Raw genomic sequence first — 17,745 nt, forward strand, 5'->3', positions numbered from 1 at the left:
TGCTGTTACTGCCAGTATAACAATTTGGATCTGAGACCTGGAAACCCGTTAAATCTCCAGAAACAATTTAACTTTTTGGATTACACATAGGGTTTAATGGTCTGTGTCGGATGCTCTGGCAACATAGAGCACACCATAAATCGTTCCGGGAACCTTCTGAAAGTCCCTGTTTCGCTGACTACGAATCCAAACTGCACATGGCTCCCGAGGCGCATCGGAAACATCGCGCGCGCTGGGCACGCGTTAATGCGGAGGTACCGCCGACGGGAGCACAGGTTCGTGCTCATCGGTGAAGACACGGGGCGATCGGCACCGTACCCTGCAGCATCCTTCCCTGAAACTTTCACGGCTTCGGGACAAATGTTTTTCCCCAGGGATAATCTCAGGTGGAAGATGAGCCAAATCTCAGGCGGGGTGACTGCAGACGCAGGCGGGCGAGCAGGGAACGCTGACTAATCCCCCTGAAACTCTCTCCACTGCCTCGGCAATCAGATAAGCCTTCAGAAGCGGCCAGGTAAACAAGCTGCCAGCAGTTATTCAGACCAAGAGATGTCATCATCAAGCTTGGGGTTTGGTTTTTTTTTCTGGTTACACAATGACAACAGTCATTTTGACAGGAGAGGCATTCCACTTACCTGGGGGAAATACAATGTAATACCAGACAGTTGCTGATTGCCAGGAACCATTCAAATCAATTACATTTTCCCTGCGAATGTACTTAATCATAAACAGTGGCTGTGAGTCACCGGTGTAAAACAATATAAAGCACCGGCAGCACAAGCGCAGGCAGCTTGCATATCGCTAATCACCTGCGGCAGCTCCTGCGGGGAGCCTTCAGTGAGCTCGAATCAATTCAAATTAAGAAATACACTGAAACGGACGGTCCAAAAGCAGGAGCTGAGCCGGCACCGACACTGCATTTAAGAGATTTTTCCTCTCCCGGCATTACCTCCTCCTATCTCCCTTCCCAGGATCTTTTCCCGAGAGCCCTGGAGAAACGGGGACGTGGGTTCACGGGCGTTTCGCTCGCGGCATCCTCGTGCAAAGCGGCAGCCGCAGGCGGCCCCGGCCCCGTGAGCCCTGCGAGGGCGGCTCGGCACCCTGCCCGCGCCCCGGGCAGCAGGGACACCCACCCGCGGAATTCACTGGCGACGAACGTACGTAACCAACTTGCGGATTCACCCTTCCGCTGGTGCCGTGAACTGCTTCTAGGGAGGGGGAACCATCGAAGAGCCGGGACACCCTGGGGTGGGAGCTGCAGTTTGGCTGGCGAGCAGAGACGAGCCCTGCAGCCCACCCAGACGCGATCATTGCAGAAATCTGTCATCGATTCCTCCACAGATGCCAGCTGATGGAGGGCTCGGCCGGCACAGCAAGAGACTCGGTTCAGGCAGGAAAAAAAAAAAATCAATGTCTAAAGACGTGTTTCTATAAGGGCCCGCGAGGGAAGGGCTCCATAAAGCACAGCGAGGGGAAGGGAGATAAAACACGCTCGTAGCGACGCCGTGCTGCTCGTGACGCATGCGGCACAGCCAGAGAGCTCATCACCACCACGGAGAGGCGGTGGATGCTTCCCTGTACCGACAGAGAGATGACGGACAGACGGAGGTGACCGTCGAAGGCCAACGCGAGGTTTCGTGCCAGTTCCTCCACGCAGGACCAGGGCTGGGAGCTGGGCTTTGCTCACAACCGCAGGTTCACCACCGCTGCTCGCACGCCCCTCTGCACGGCAGCTCGTCATTAAGCCGTCATCACCACTGCACTCCATGCAGAGCAGAAAAAACCAGCTCCTCCGTCCTAAACAAGTACCGTGGCCTTGATGTGCCCGTGGAAGCCATTTCTCCAAGAACGTACAACAACCGACACTGCCTCCCCGTCCCCGCCAGCTGCGCGTTTGATGCCCCTTTGCAGCCCCACGCAGACATGCCCCGGGACTGCTGCCTGCACCGCACGTACCGGAGGCTCAGCTTCGCACCTTATCCCGCAAGAAACCCGTTCAAGGCGTCTCCAAGCAAAGCCCCAGGCCAGAGCCGCGATGCCACCCTGCCCCGGCAGCCCCGGCCGGGGGCAAGCCTGCCTCTGTATCTTTCTTCGCAGCCTGAATGTACAAATTAGTTATTTCTTTCCAAACAAAACCAGACAAACAGAAGATTGTAAACAGGGAACTGTTTGAATTTAGAAGAAAATGGCATTTTTTTTTTTTTTAGCGCTGCCGTTTGCATGCACCACCCCACACAGCCGGCCGGGAGGGACAGCCAGCGCCATGGCCCCACCGAGTTGCCTCCGCTCCGCCGACAGACGGGAACGTCCTTACAGCCGACAAACACAAATGCATCGTAACTTAGGAGACCACCGTTGTGGATAAAGCCAGTACTTGCATAAACCCAGATTTAGTCAGAAAAACAGGAAGCCAGCCTAAGCGTGCATCTTGCACTGGTTTCTTTTAGCGCTCACCTCTCCTGAAACTAAGGACAAATTGCTATTAGACAACGGAAAGGGGAAAGAAAGGGGGATTTCGGTAACGGAGACACGGACACACCAACAAGGCTGGCTACCAGCAGCGCCGGTTACACAGCTACAGCCCCAGAACCGTCAGCTTTGGAGCCTCTGCGCCGTACCCCGAGTCGTGTCCGTCGCTGGTAGGAACGCCGCTGCTCCCCTCCCCAGCACAACCCCACTGCCCGCGGCGACGCCTCTACCGGTGCCGCCGGCCCCGAGGAGCAAGGGGGGCCCGGGGAGAGGGGGCTGCGGTTTGTGAAGAGAGACAAATTCGTTTTCATAAATGAATTGCACTGAAAGAAGCGAGCGAAGCCATTACCTTCTCATGGTTTTCTATTAAAATTTCAATCACGATGTTCTGAAATTTGATGTCCATAATGGCAGCGACTGTTTCCTCTTGAGGTCGAAGCAGTGTTGGCCCAAATACCACACCCAGATTAGCAACAGTCATCAGGTTCTGCTTGTGATTATTTGCAACTCTGGGGGAAAAAAAAAAAAAAAAAGAAAAAAAAAAAGTAGGTGATAGAACTAATCCGCACGGAAACCCCCTCCCTGCCGCATGGCTGGCACAAAGCTTACAATGCTGTTTACATTTTTTACACTCCTGGTGAGCTCCTTGAAGGCTCAGCCATGTGGAAAAGTACAAATTTAACTATTGTGTTACTAGAGACCTTTCAGCCTTAGTGAATTAACTAATCCCATAAAACCCCAATGCTATGCTGGCCACTGAGTCTCATGTTGCAAACCACTCCCAGGAAAACATCTTGAATCATTAATGCTTAAAACCCTTCTAAAAACAAATTGTTGGACCTCTGACACATGCTGCTCTCCAACTGAATGAGTGACCTAATATGTTCCAAAATCCAATTCCTTCTCACCCATTTAAGCTTTTGCCTGCACCAGAGGTCAGCTCCATCCAGCCCAACCAAAAACAGGCTGGAAGGCGAAGATCGGGCTTCACCCCCGGACTCACATGCACGCACACGCGCCCATCTCCACCCCGCCGAGGAATCCGCCCGACATGGACACCCGGCTCTCCCAGGGACCCACTGACACTCGAGCCTTCCTCCCTGTCATCTCCATCTATTTTTACATTCCCAAGTATTGCAGCCCAGCGGGAGCAGATCAGTTCAGCAAAGCGAAAGAGCTCGCGCTGAGGACTTGGCACTAATGTGGGGTAACTTTGGAGTAGCTCCAGTCTGGCCCTTGGTCTTAGTGGGTCCAAAGCATCAGCAGTCCTCCTGGGGAACGTCCTCTGCCCCGGCTCGGCCCCCGAGAGCCCCGCTGCCGTGCACCGAGAGCGCGCTGCAATGCGGGACGCAGCCCGGAGGTCCCCGGGCCGCGTCCAACTGCGAGTGCCGGGGGACCCGGGTGCTCGGCTGCTCCGTGGCAAACGCCCGGTTGGTGCACGGACCAACCTCACCGGGTACCGCGCACGCCGGCCGAGTCACGCGCTGGAGTCACGCAGCGGCACGTAACGCAACGGCACGTGCGCGGGTGACGCAGCGAGGACCTGCGGCGGAAGCCCTACAGCCCCATCCCCGCGACTCTTTCTTGCGGTTTTCTCCCGACTTCCTCAACCAGGAAACGCGATGATTTCAGGCAGTGCAATCACACAGTTTCAGCCTCAGGGGTTTTTAAGTGTCTTCCCCCCTTTACTCTTTCTCTCCTGTTTTACCTAGGCAAATGCACGAGGCTAGCACAACGTGAGGCTGAGACTCAGATCTTGCTGGATTGTCCCAAAAAGTCATTGCCATGAGCTTTTATTACTGTCTCAGGGCCAAGACACCACAGTGCTCATTTGTGTGCACGCTTGGCTTATTTCAGCACAGCGTAAGCTAGGGCTGGCTTAAAAGAAAAGACGCTTTCCATCCTTTTTCATCCAAATCTCACTTGACCCAGCAAAAGACCCTTCATTTCTCATCCCTATAAACGGTTCCTTAGGCAGCAGAAGAGGACCGCATCACTGAGGGATGCTCAGGGGCTCAGGACTGCTGGCTAGCTCCCCGACAGCGGCAACTTCAGCTCTACTTTCCATCCAGGCAGTAAGTCTCACCTCTGGTGGGTGTTACGTCCCTGGAGAATACACAGAGCTGTCACCTCCACCGAGTCTGGGCTTGGGTTGCGACTTCAAAGGTCCTGGTGAAAGTCCCTGGGGAGCTTTGTGGGACCTCCCTCTTAACCGCAACTTCCCCCACTGTCAGGAAGCTCTGACTATTTTATCACAAGTGTCCGAGAAACGTTCCGTGTCAGTAAACCGCAGCGCTGCGGGAGATGGGCTGCCCCAAAGGCTCCGGTTCCAGAGCCCATAACCCGAGGAGGAAGGAGCCCCGCGCCGGCGGCGAGGCGACGCGTTGCAGCGGGGCTGCTGCCATCCCGCTCTCCCCATCGCCTCCACCCAGCCTGGCTGAGCGTCCCCGTGCCCGGGCGGGTGCAGAGCCTCCCCCCGTCCTCACCGAAGGCAAGGGCAGGCCAAGCCGCGCACACAGCGACGCCGGCACCAGCCCGCGCCAACCGGCAGAGCTGTTAGGGTAGAAGCAAACTTTCTTTAGGGGGTCACAACCTCGCAGAGCAGAGAGAATGGCAGAAGAAGTCCAATACAAAACAAATTCCTACTTAGGAAAAAACTTCCTTGCTTACAGGAAAAAAACTCCTACTTACATAGAGTTGTGTTCACAAAACAGGCAGAGGTGGCACTTTGGGACATGGTTTAGTGGGCATGGGGGTGTTGGGTTGGACTGATGATCTTAGAGGTCCTTTCCAAACTTAGTGATTCCCGGTTTTCCTTTCATGAAAAATAATCCAGCCCCCAAGCCAGGAAACATGAAATTAATTATTACCCTACCCTTAACTGGTTTGGTGGTGGACTTGGCAGTGTCAGGTTAATGGTTGGACTGGATGATCTTAAAGGTCTTTTCCAACCTAAACAATTCTAGGGATGCAAACCTTTTTCCCCCACTCCAACCCACCTCCTTATCAAGACACAAATGCCAACGACGTGTTTACATTGCAACGTTTATATTCCAGACGCATGTTCACATGCTCCTATTCGGATTTTGAAAAAAGCAGCTATAATTCAAATAGTTTTGAAAAGTACTAATAAAATAATAATTTGAATGATCTTCTGTGGTTAGTAAAACAATGTTCATTTATAAAAAAACAACTGAATTGATCTAAGTCTTACAAAATTAGGTCCCTCCATTTCTCATTACCGTTACCATGTAATCCATCGCTCTAATAAATTGCATTGTCATTGACTCATTACGGCTAGGCAGCTGTGCACGGTCCTGTTAATTATTTCAGACTAAACTATTAATGGCTTCTCAGCCAGGACACGGTCCTGCGGCACCAGCCGCAGCCCTGGCTCTGCCCTTTGCCGGCGGAATGCCCACGCACCCAGACACGAGCACCGGCCCTCGCCGCCGCCCCGCAGCCGGCACCGAACTCCTCTTTACCGTGGTCACTTTGAACTTGCCAAGCGTGGAAGCCATTTTGCAACTGCGCGGGTCTGGCGGCACATGAACTGATCTGTACCACGGGTACTTTTCCAGCAGGAGTCTTCGCAACGCTCGGTTACCAAAGCTATGCTACAAAACATGATTCACCTTTCACATCCTTCAAATTCCACATCCATTATCCACATGATAATTTACTATAAATTATACCTCTTCATCATCCTTTGTGCTAGAAAATAACGCCGCGGTTTCTAAAGATGGGGTGTTCTCATCCCAAAGTGTGCTTAATGTTGGTGCTTTTCGGCAGGCATTGTTCGTGCCTTTCCTGAGCTGCCCTTTAGAAGGTTTCCAAGTATTTGCTGTATTTTCCTTTTAACCTGCTGTTTCTTTCTGGCCCCCAGTGCACTCTGAAAGCAATTGCACTAATATTAATTTAGATGGGTCCTTTTTCAGTTCTCTCTCCAGCCACACTTTGCAGAAGTCACTTCCAGCACAAGCAGGAGGTGGGAAGCAACAACTAATGGAGAAAAACGTGCAGAGCAACCTCTTAACTCCCGCTTGGTGTTTGCAACGTGCCGGGCTATCGCTGACTTTTGGACTCCGGGCTGTTCCTCTGCCTCGCAGCACGGGATGGTTCCCACGTGTCTCCGGGATCAGCGGGAATCAGCCCGGCAGCATGGGACAGACCGCGGAGCACCTCGATGGGGGGGGAATATCCGCACTCTGCAATGCATCACCAACGAGCAGCCCTGCAAAGGGACTTTGTTCCGTGAAGACCTGACCCACTTGGTGCAATCCCAAGAGGCGTGCTGGCTACTGCAAGCACCCAGCCAAAGGAGCTGGAGACCGGGCTCTGCCACCCGAGGAGGCACCCCGGGCCAGGAGCCGAGGGCTCCCGTGGGAGCGCTGTCCCGGCAGCGGAACGGGCAGGTTGTGTTTCCTGGGGGTGTCCGTGGATGCCCGCTCACTTTACATTCACTTTCAGAAAAACAAAGGAGAACGGGAGCAGAGTAAATCCATGTTGCGTGTTAAATTAGATTACGCCTGGGTTGCTTGGATACTGCATAATCACCGGCATGACCAAAAATAATTTAATACAGAGTAATTGGTAGTCAAGCTTCAGCGCAGAGAAAGCATACAGGAACAGTAAATATTTCTTTGTTGCACTGGCTTGCAATCAGCATTGTGCAACAGAGGAGAAATGCAGCGGAGCGGGGCTGCTGCAGGCTGGGGGAAGTGCTGCACTGGCTCTCTTTTATTTTACAGACATTGATGATTTAAGTTTCTTCAGCCTGGTCAACAGCTCATATTTATTTTCATGGAAATCCAATCAAAGAACTCATTTGCTTCTCCAGCGACCTACAAAGAAACCTGGATTGCGTGAGCAGCAGAGAAGGCTCGGGTGCAGCACGCGGGAGCTGCCCGCTCCTCCCAGCAACACGGCCGGGACCCAGCGCCGGGGCCGAGCAGCAGCCGCAGGCACCGCAGCCTGACGCCACGCACGGAGCTGGGGGCGAGAAAAAACATACGAACTCGAGACTTCTGGGCTGCGAGCTGGCATCGGCGGGATTATTTCATACTGGTGGACGCGGCGCTGCCGGTACGTGCCGTTACCTCAATGAACGCACCGCTCCAGCCACGCCGGGCACCGGCGACCGCACGCCTCCACGGGCAGCAACGTCCTCTCCAGGCGATGCCACGTGCGGCTCCGGGCTCTGCTCCCCACAGAACTCTTGCTTTCTGTGGCTGGAATTACTTTGTGTATCTATTTGATATTTACATACATACATATGTACGTATTTTATGTATAAAACACATGCATATAAGCCTCAGCCAAAGAATGCTGTTATTAGTTCAAATATCTTCCCCCATTCAGAGAAAAATCTCTGAGAAAACAAACATCTGAAAGGGAACAAAGGCAAAGTCTGGAGTGTTTCTATTTCCATGCCTGGGACAAACCTTTGAAAACAAAGTGCTTGTTATGGCTGGCCTAACAAGACCTTATAGGATGGAAAATAACGCAGCTAATTCATATTGCTACAGGTAAAAATATATTTCATGTCTGCCACCACCATTAGAGCTTCTACTTAACGTGAAAAGCCAATCATGCCGAGGGCTAGCAATCCCCAAAATTATTTAGGCTGCTCTGGGTAGTTTGTTACAAATTAAGCACTTACATTTGGCTCCGGACACGAATGAAAGATAAAAAGCACAGAGAACGCAGCCGGCACGCTGGGCGAGAGAGGGTCCACCGCCCACCCGGCGGCGAGCGAGCGGTGCGCAGAAGAGCTGTGCTAACGCGCGGCGGCCAGAGCCAGCAAAGCGGCAGCCGTGGTCCCACCGGGTCCTCGCAAAGGGCATCAGGTCTGGGGGAGCGCAGCTCCCCGCTCGGGGCAGAGGCTCGGCAAGGGTGCCGAGCTTCGCTCGCTCGAAACCCTGCAGCCAGCGTCCCTGCCCCCCCACTTCCACCCATTTAATTTGGATCGCGCACGCTGCCGGCCAGAGAGCAGGCGGCTGCTAGCGCACACAATTGGTGGTATTTATCGGATAAAATCTAATGAGTTTTGGGAAATGTTCCTGGGTGCATTCAAGTCGTCCCTGCACGTTATTGAGTTTAACTGGGCTGCGGCTGATGAGTGTGCGGGCGAGGAGCCGGGCGAGGGCCGGGCTGGCCGCGGCTCCCGCTGCTCGGCTTCGCTCCTCTCCGAGGGGCCGGAGGAGCCGTGCCCCGGGAGAGAGCAGCCCTGTGGCTCTCCAGGGATGGCTCGCTCCTCGCTCCAGCCCACCGCGGGTCACCCAGCCCCGGCAGCCGCGTGCCTCGGGAACGCCGTCCGAGGGCTGGGAGCGCAGCAGGCGTTCCACCGCAAGCGCGGTGTGAAACGCGTCCGTGCGCAGCCACCTCCTCGTGCGAGGACGGGGGAGCGAATGGCGTTAGCGGCCATGCCATTCCTGGTACCCAAAACCAGAGAAGCCCGATACCGAGTTTTGCCAAAAGCAAACTTGGGTCAGGAAAGAAACAGCTCAAGTTTTAAAATAAGACTAATAACAATAATCGTGAAAATGCTTCAAGTTAGTAAAAGGAGATTTTTTAAAAATCAAAGTTCCTCTCCTGCGTATCAGAAACAGAGGAGACGGGAAACAGAAATTCTCCATCAAGTGCCCTCGTAAACGCAAATGCCACCCATCGCTCGCAGTAAGAGAACCCAAAAGGCTGTGGCACGTTAGAAAGAAATGGTGGTGCCCCAGGTAAGTCACCAGTTGAGCACTTGGGTAATCGCTCCTAAAAGGCACACGTGCATGGGAGGAGGTGATGGGGAGATGGATTTGCAGCGGCTTCTGGCAGACAGCCGTGCCACCGTGCCCAGCAGCGGGGAGCGGGGTGCACGACCGGCTTCATCTCCCAAGCCGGGGCACACAGGCTCGGAAACGACAGACTTACAAATTGCACAACCGTCATTTATCCCGTCGTGTTTATTAAGGCTCTGGATACGCCTGTGCTCTTCTGGGCTGCTCTTGGATGCGGGGAGCTCTGCAAGGGCCAGAGGAGTCTGGAGCCGCGGGAGGACGAGCTCGCCGGGCTCGCTCAGCTGCCACCTGGTCGCTGCGTGTCCTCGGCACGCAGGAACGGGGACGAGAGCACGGGCGAGGCAACGCCGGACGCAGCCCAAGCTTTCGCAGGCTGCAGAGGCTCACGGCGTCGCAACTTCTACAGCCCTGCCGCTCGAGCGAGGAGCGGGGAGAGCCAAGTACTGAGGAATGCAGATGGAGGCCAGCGGATCCAAAAGGAGGACAGATCACCAGGGAAATACAAAACCTCCCAGCGAAGACAAGGAGAAACTTTCTGAACACAGTTGACAAAACCTTCAGATGCAACATCGAGAATTAAAGGGGTTTGCAGCAAGCAGCCGCTCTGCTCTCGGGTTTCCCTGCTCAGCTGGGACGAAACATGTGCCTGCGCTCTTTCTGGCGGTTTGACTTGCTCCAACAAGACTCTCTTTTTCTCCCGGGTGAATCTGGCCACAGCTGGATGCTTGGGTTCACTCCCAGGGAAAAAAACCAAAAAGCACTCCATATCACACTGAACAAACGCAGAGGCCAAATGTGAAGTTCAGCATCAGCAAGCCTAATCAGTGCGAATATCCTGCGCGCTGTGACTTGCAAGGAAAACACATACGGTGCTGCAACGCTCCCGATTCAGGCTTTCCAGACCAAGTCGCCTCGGTTTCCGAAGCCATCCTGGCTTTGGGCAAGCTGAGCTTGGTGGGAGAGCTCAGGGGGACGCGCTGACAGGGGATCCCAAACCTGCTCGCCAACCCCGAGCCCACGGCTGCGGCTGGGGTGAGCGGCACAGGGCTGGCACGTTCCCCACGCCCCGGCACGGCGTCAGCAGCACCGCGGGTTTCGGCTGACGCCCCGGTGAAAGCCACGGACACGAGTTGATGTTAAAATGTCACCGCGGTTTCCACCTGCAGAAATACAGCCAGCCAAAGGGGGCTTCGCCCTCAAACGTCCCCTGGGGACGGAGCTGGAACGGGGGCTGCCAAGGCTGCACACACCGTCCCCCGTGCCGCTGCCACCCTGCCACGGCGATGCCCCGTTTGAGACCGGCACCCTGCCCGCAGCCAACGGAGCGGTGTGCCGGGCACGGCACAGGGTCTGCACCCTTCCCCACGGGGGCCAAACCCCAGCACCACGCCAGCGACCTTCACGTGCACAGCTCGCAGCCGGGGGGCAACACCGGGCGAATGCAATTCCCGCACCCCACACCACCAGCCTGGCGCTGCTTCCCTTCATTTTGGCCGTATGTGCGCAAGCACGGCATTCAGTCATAACTTCAGCCCGCTACGCTTAATTACGTCTTTCCTCTTTGCAATAATAATAGCTATCGTAGTCATTAGCGGCAGCGGCTCGCGCTGCAGCGGGGCTTTGGCTGGCTCCGGGCTGTGCCTGCAGCCCTGCGCGAGCCGTCCCGTGCACGAGAGCTGCCAGCCCCGCTGTCCCCAGCAAAGCCCCCGCTGCGCAGGCGGGTTTTCCACTGAGAACAGAAATCGCTGATGCTTTCACGCTGCAATAAGAAAACCTCCGTAGCCAGTGGGGCAGTAAAAGCCTGAAAGAGCAAGTATACGTTAACAAGAAATGCTTTGAAAGATCTGCCGCGATGGAAAGCGACATGCCGAAGCCTATCCGACGGATGGAAACCAGCCAAGGTAAACGGGCTTCCAGAAAGCCTCCCAGCAAGACCCGGCACGGGTTTTAGCAAGCGCAGCTCGCGCTGCTCCTCAGCCCGACGGGGGCTGTCCCTCCGGGGAGGCACGGGAAATGGCTCACGGCCGAGAGCCAGGCCGCAGGGCCATGAGCAGACATTACCCTCGTGTACACCTGTATGTTCATGCAAGTGCATCGGCCGCGGGGAAGAGTAACAAAGCAGGTTTTTTGACTTTTTTTTCTTCCACCTTAAGAGGTATTTTGGAGCACATTCACTTCGCAAAGGCAAGACCAGTGCCCTTCCCTCCAAAACACTGAATTCCTCAAAAATTTGCTTAAATGGAAAGAAAGGGAATACAGAAATAGCCAGCTTTGTGGAATAACTTAAAGCCATGGTTAACAACAGCAGGTAAAATGCTTGTCCCGTCTTTGCCAGAGGAACAAGGTTTTGCCCAACAATTGGAAAAAATCCCCCCCAGATTTTGTGCACCCTGTCACACACACGTGGGCAAACCCACTCACCCCACGATGCTCTTCCTCCTTTTCATGGCAGCAGATAACCGTCAAATTGCCGCAAACTTCCACAGAACTACATGAGAAGAGTACAGTAACTATTTAATTTAATAGAATAACAGCCTGCTAACCCCCACCGTCACAGCGGGGCACCCACGCAGCCGATGGACGGACCCTCGTGCCACCTCCCTCCGCGGGGTGAGTTACATCAAGGCAGCAGGAGCCAGGAAACGCATCTGCAGGCTCCCGCGCCCCATCCGTCTGTACGTACACGCACACGTAAAGCCCGTGGAAAGCAGGACCGGCTCCCTCAGCTCAGTCCTGGTCCGCCTGGCATCACCTACCGAGCCAGAGAATGACCCACGCAAGCCAGCTCCTTTCCCCGCGTCGGCGCCAGCGTCGCCAGGGTTTTTCCACCTGGAAGCTGGGATTGCATTCGGTTTTTCTCCACCAGCAGCTCCCGGAGCCTCCCGGCCCTCCCAGCCCCAAACAGGGGCTTTCAGACCCTCTGCCCGGCGCTCCTCCGGGTACGCATTTCACACACAACAGCGGAAGATGTTTTTAAAAATATATGCTTCTAAGTTTGAACGTAGTTACAAGAAGTCTAGACCTCAGCTAGACGTGCGGTTGAGTCACTTGCGGGCGGAGAGAGGAGACGGGTCCAGGTTGGGCCGGGGATCACTCCCAGCATCCCAGGGAAAACCGCAGCTCAAAGACATCTTGGCACTGGTGACTTTTATTCTCCTTTCCTCTGCTGAAAAAAGATTTGTCTAAAATCTCTGTAATTGAATTTGGTTTAGTACTGGGTCTGTTCAGCACAAAGAGCCATCCAGAGAAGCTCTCATTAAAACGTCTGAGTCCCACTCTGTCTGCGGGGAGGGAGGAGACACCACCAGGGAGAGACGCCAGCTATTTATTGGAAATCTTTTGCTCACTCTAGATTCAATCTGTTTCAGTTTCACTGTGATAAACAATTAAAAGAATCCAGATAATTATGTGCTATCAACAACCTCTATCTAACAACGCAAAGTTCAAACACAAGCCCACAAGAATTCAGGCTTGGGTAACGCAAAACGCCTGGTGCTTCTCCCGGAGATGCCGGCTGTCTGGCGGGAGCTTGGCAGAGATGTTCAACCACAGAAACTCCACAGCAAACCCGGCGCGCTCCGTGGTACGCGCTATTAGATGATTGCTCTTGCCAGCATTGGTGAAGTAAGCTTTAACCTAATTTAAGACACCCCTTATCATATCTAGAGAGATGACTCTTAGGCATGATGAAGATACAAGGGTTGCGAAGAATCTGATAAGAGAGATGCTGCAGTCTCTCAAGTGCATTCCTCTCCAGCTAAAAACTGGGGAGCCTTCAGAAAACAGACGGACCTTTGGGAGGAGCATGGAAGCAGCAGCTATCAGAAAAAGCAAACAGCTAATCTATTGACAATCCAGGCTAAGGAGGTTAAAAGTTCATTTGCAGAAGTAGAACAAAACCCTTTGCTAATTTACACATTACAGGAAGCCAAGCCCAAAAAACACAGCAAACACCTACAGGGTTTTTTGTGGTGGGTTTTTTTTTTTTTTAATTCTGCAGAATCTCATATTAAAAACAAAACCAGAAGAGTAAGAGGGAGCCAGAGCTGGCGATGGGGAGGGCACGCACCCAGCCTCGTGCTTCGCATGGTGCGCCCGGCGTTCCCAAGGCCGCGTCTGCAGGGCGCCGCACGCCCATCAACTCCATGCCCCTGCCAGCACCTGCTAAGCCCGCAGTGGCCTCTGCTCCGCGGGGAGCAGCACCGGCTCCTCGAACAAAGCTCACCGAAGGTGCTGCTGCTGCCCCGCGAGGCTTTGACACCTCCGAAGAGCGAATGGTTCATAAGGACGCGCTGCATCGCACCAGAGCTGCTCCTCGAGCGTGGGCTGCCTCCCGCAGACGGGCGTCAGGGCTGGGAAGGGATCCCACTCACCGCAAGTCTTGAACGGAGGAAACAGCAGGAAAACAAGGGAATGCATTCACAGCGGCATCGTTACCCCAGCTGCTAATTGCAAAGGCAGCTCGGGACCGTGCTGGCTGCGCTGCTGCTGCGTCTGGTGTAACGCACTCCAAACGCGAGCAGGAGGAAGGAGCCGATCTACTGGCACATTGTCAATAACCCAGTGGATTATTTGGTGGTAGCAGAATCAAAACGGACACAGGTCATAGAATCATGGAATCATTTAGGTTGGAAAAGCCCTTTAAGATCATCCAGTCCAACCATTAACCCACACTACCAAGTCCACACTAAACCAATCAAGGGTAGACCAGACTGAACCATGTCCCCAAGTGCCACCTCTGCCCGTTTTTTGAACACTTCCAGGGATGGGGACTCCCCCACCTCTCTGGGCAGCCTGTTCCAATGCTTGACCACCCTTTCCGTAAAGAAATTTTTCCTAATTTCCAACCTAAACCTGCCCTGGCGCAGCTTGAGCCCATTTCCTCTCATCCTATCGCTAACTACTTGGGAGAACAGACCAACACCCCCCTCACTACACCCTCCTGTCAGGGAGTTGTAGAGAGCGATAAGGTCATCTGCAAACACATCAAGACCATCTAAGAGACCGCCTGCAGCAGCCGGGGAGGTCTGAGCACCCAGCGACCACGTTCAAGTGCTGCCTCTGTGGGATCCGAACACGCACGGGATTTCTGAGGGGAGGCAGGAGAAGGCACAGCGCAGGCTCCTTCCTCCCGGCAAAGCTCTGCGCTTGGAAAAACTAACCCCCTAACAAAGCACGTTAAAGGTAAAATCAGCTTCAGGAGCCTAACGCAAAAACTAAGAAACCAAGGGAGACATGAGGCCGGCCACATGCAGATTTCATTAATGCTGGGAAGGCGGGGGAGCGCGGGGGAGCCCGAGAGGCAGCGCAGCCCCCGCCGGAGGCTCTGCCAGGGGCCGGCGGACCTGCGTGGCCTTTGTCTTCCACAGAGCTACAGGTGGTTCCAGTTAAATGCTGTAATTAAATTAGCCAGGCAAGATGGGCAGGCTAAGATTTCAAACTAATCTGCAGAGCTATCTCTCATCCGCCGCCCGTCTCCAACGTTAAAAATACCCCAGAATTTGCGCAGGGCCCGACACGATGGAGGAGGGAGGCTCGGAGGACGTCGCGCTGCCCTCTCGGAGCCGGGAGCGAGGACGGGTGCCCGGCACGGCGCTGCCGAAGCCGTCACCCTCCCCTTCTCCCGCCCTCGCAGGCTGCTCCTTCCAAACCCCCCTTCTCCTGCCGTCTGCAGGGAGCCCACTGCATTGCTGCTGGCTTGCTTGGCTTTTCCCACGCAGGAACAGAAAAATAAACAGACAACCGGCTATACTTGCTAACCGTGGCAAAGGACTGAAACAAAAGGGATTTTTATTGATCTGAGTGGGCTCGGCTCCAATCGGGAAGAGGATGATTTCAAATAGCTGCTCGGAACTGTGTTTTCAAACCCAAGGATGTTCTTGTTTTGTTTTGGTTTGGTTTTAGCATGATCAGCCTAAACTTTCCTTCTTCCTTACTCTCTGTGCTGGTTCTGCCCTGCCTGCCTCGGGTACCTGCAGGCAGCGCAGGCACGCAGCAGGACCGACGCGGATACGCAGCTCCAGGCACCGCGGCAGGCGAGGCCGGGCTGGGCTCGCACCCCACGGCATCTCCTCTGCCTGTACCGGCCGTTCGCAAGACAGCGTCCTGGATTAGATGGGACTGAGGATGCCCAGCGGCACCGGCTCCGGCTCTGGCACGGGACTGGCTCAGCACAGGGCTGGCTCCGGCACGGGACGCAGGCACGACGCTCACCAGCCCCCGGCAGCACCCATCCCAGCTCCCCAGGTACCAGGACTCCATGCTGCAAACCAAGACACAAAGCAGAGAAACAGAACGGGAGGAGAAAAAGGAAAAAAAGGAAAGAGGAGGGGAAAAAAGCACGGCACAAGCCTGACTCAGGACACGAGCCCCAGGCAGGATTCTCCCAGCTCCGGCAAGGCAGAGCACGCCTACGGGGAGCCACCTCTCACGTGACATGCCTTTTGCGACTCGCAGGAGCACCCAGATCCTTTGGGTCACTCGAACTCCCGGGACTTTACCCAGAACCCAGCGGTGCCATGACCCAAAGGGATCAGAAACAAGAGCCAGGGGAAAAAAATGGTATTTCCAAAGCGCGGCGAGCGGGCGGCAGCGCGGGGAGGATCGCTGCCCGGCCTGGCCACGCGAGGTCAGAGAGCTCGCTCGCTATTTTCTTTTGGCAGCCAAATCAGGCGAAGAGCATATGACAGAAGTGCATCTCAGAGGCCTCAGCGGCTAGTGGAAATTTCCAGAACGTCCTGGACAAGAATGACTTACTGGAAGTAATACATAAATCAAGCAAATGAATAGTTACCAGACAGCAGCATAAACAGCTGCCACGGGGATGAAATCAGACCTGCTGTGCCAAGAGGCATCAGCCTCCTCGCCGGCTGCACCTTCGGGGGGAAACGGGGAAAACAACCCATGGAAAAGCACATTTCTGGGGAAGCAGCCGCCCCAAGTCCCGCACAGGTGCCTCGCTGGGTTTCCCGAAGCCACCGGGCACAGAGCACACCACGGCGAGCACCGCGCTGCTGCCGGGCACCCCGGCTCCCGCGGGGCTCTGCGTGGGCAGCACAGCCCAGGGAGCACGGCACGGGGCTGCCAAGGACGGGACTGCTCCACGCGAAGGAAAACAAGCACCGGGTTGTATTTTTAGGCAGAAGACCTGGAGGATTTTTTTCTTCTCCTCCTTTGCCAACAATCCCTCGTTCAGCAGAGCCCTCCGAAAGGCGCTTGGCTGCATGGCCAGCCCCTGCCCCGTCCCGCCGAGGGGCCGTAACGGAGGGTGGGTTTTGCTGGATCTCTGAGCTGCGGCTGGCAGCAGCCACCCTGCAGAGCCCAGAGAAACCATCCGCACTGATAAGTGGAAAACAATTTGTGCTAGAGATAGCAATCACTATCATGTTGGTTAAAACACGTAAACTAGAAAACACTACTGCAGCAAAAACAAAGGGAACTAGTCACTGCTGGCCAGGCCGCAGCTGTGAATGATTAAAGATAATTAATTCTGCTAAATACACGTACACACGTTCCTTCTGCAGCCTCCTTGATTGTTTTGACCCTTTTGCCAGGAGAGGAGCAGACACGCAGGCAGGGGCAGCCCCGCTCCTCGGGCCAGGGGGATGCGCGGAGCAGCAGCAGCAGCAGCGATGCACGGAGCGATGCACGGAGCAATGCAGAGCAATGCAGAGCCGCAGGAGGGGCTCGGGAGCCCTGCTGAAGGGTGCACAAGCACGGCACCATCTGTGCTGGAGAACCTGGGTCTCACTGCCACAAGAACAAAGCAAGGCTCAGATGTCAAATTATGTCCGTGCAAAAGGAATAATTCCTAAATGCTTGAAACATAATCAGAGCGAAATCCTCCTCCTCTGCACCTCCAAAGCATTTACTCCTTGGTGAGAAAGTACATTAAAACAAGAAGATAAAGACGGGGATGATACTGCAGCTCCACTAACAAAAATGGCAATTTTCTGCAACCAGCTCTGCTCCTGGCAGCACCATCGGCACAGCCACCGCAAGCTCGGCAGCACCGCGCGCACCTGCGCTTCGCTTTGAACCACTTCAACTTATTTGGCAGGGGAAAAAAAAAAAAATTGGTTTAATCGGAGCTGGCACATTCTATTGATAAGAAAGCATTTGAAACTGCAGTGTAGCCATTCTTGGAGACAAGTGCTGGGCCAAAAGGAGATATCTGCAGCAAAACAACTCGGAAGCACGCGAGCAGGAGCGTGTTGCTAGGTGACGTGCTGTGGGACAGCCTGCTGCACCCAAGGTGCTCTGCAGCACCGAGGAAGTATTGTTTTCCTCCTTTCCCAGCTAGAAACAGTGGGGAAAAAATTCCTAGAATAAAGAGAGAGAAAACCCTGAAGATGCCGTGAGGGGTCCCGCGCCATGCGGAGCTCGAGCCTCCTGCCCCAACGGGCACAGGGAAGGCTGGGCACAAATTTCTAAAAAATGGTGCTGGCAAAGGCATTTGGGAGAGCGGGGAGGGCGCGGTGGCGAG

General features: G+C 54.7%; 1 protein-coding gene across 1 annotated transcript in view; it reads right to left on the minus strand.

Annotated features, from left to right (window-relative positions):
- The window catches only part of ARHGAP26 (Rho GTPase activating protein 26), a 152,840-nt gene that overhangs the window by 46,761 nt on the left and 88,334 nt on the right, over positions 1–17,745 (minus strand). Inside the window, exon 18 of the mRNA XM_075714892.1 lies at positions 2,819–2,978. Within this exon, the coding sequence (XP_075571007.1) occupies positions 2,819–2,978 (160 nt within the window). The remainder of the gene's footprint in view (positions 1–2,818; positions 2,979–17,745) is intronic.

The sequence above is a fragment of the Pelecanus crispus genome, chromosome 8 (assembly GCF_030463565.1).
Source record: "Pelecanus crispus isolate bPelCri1 chromosome 8, bPelCri1.pri, whole genome shotgun sequence".
Lineage (NCBI taxonomy): Eukaryota > Metazoa > Chordata > Aves > Pelecaniformes > Pelecanidae > Pelecanus > Pelecanus crispus.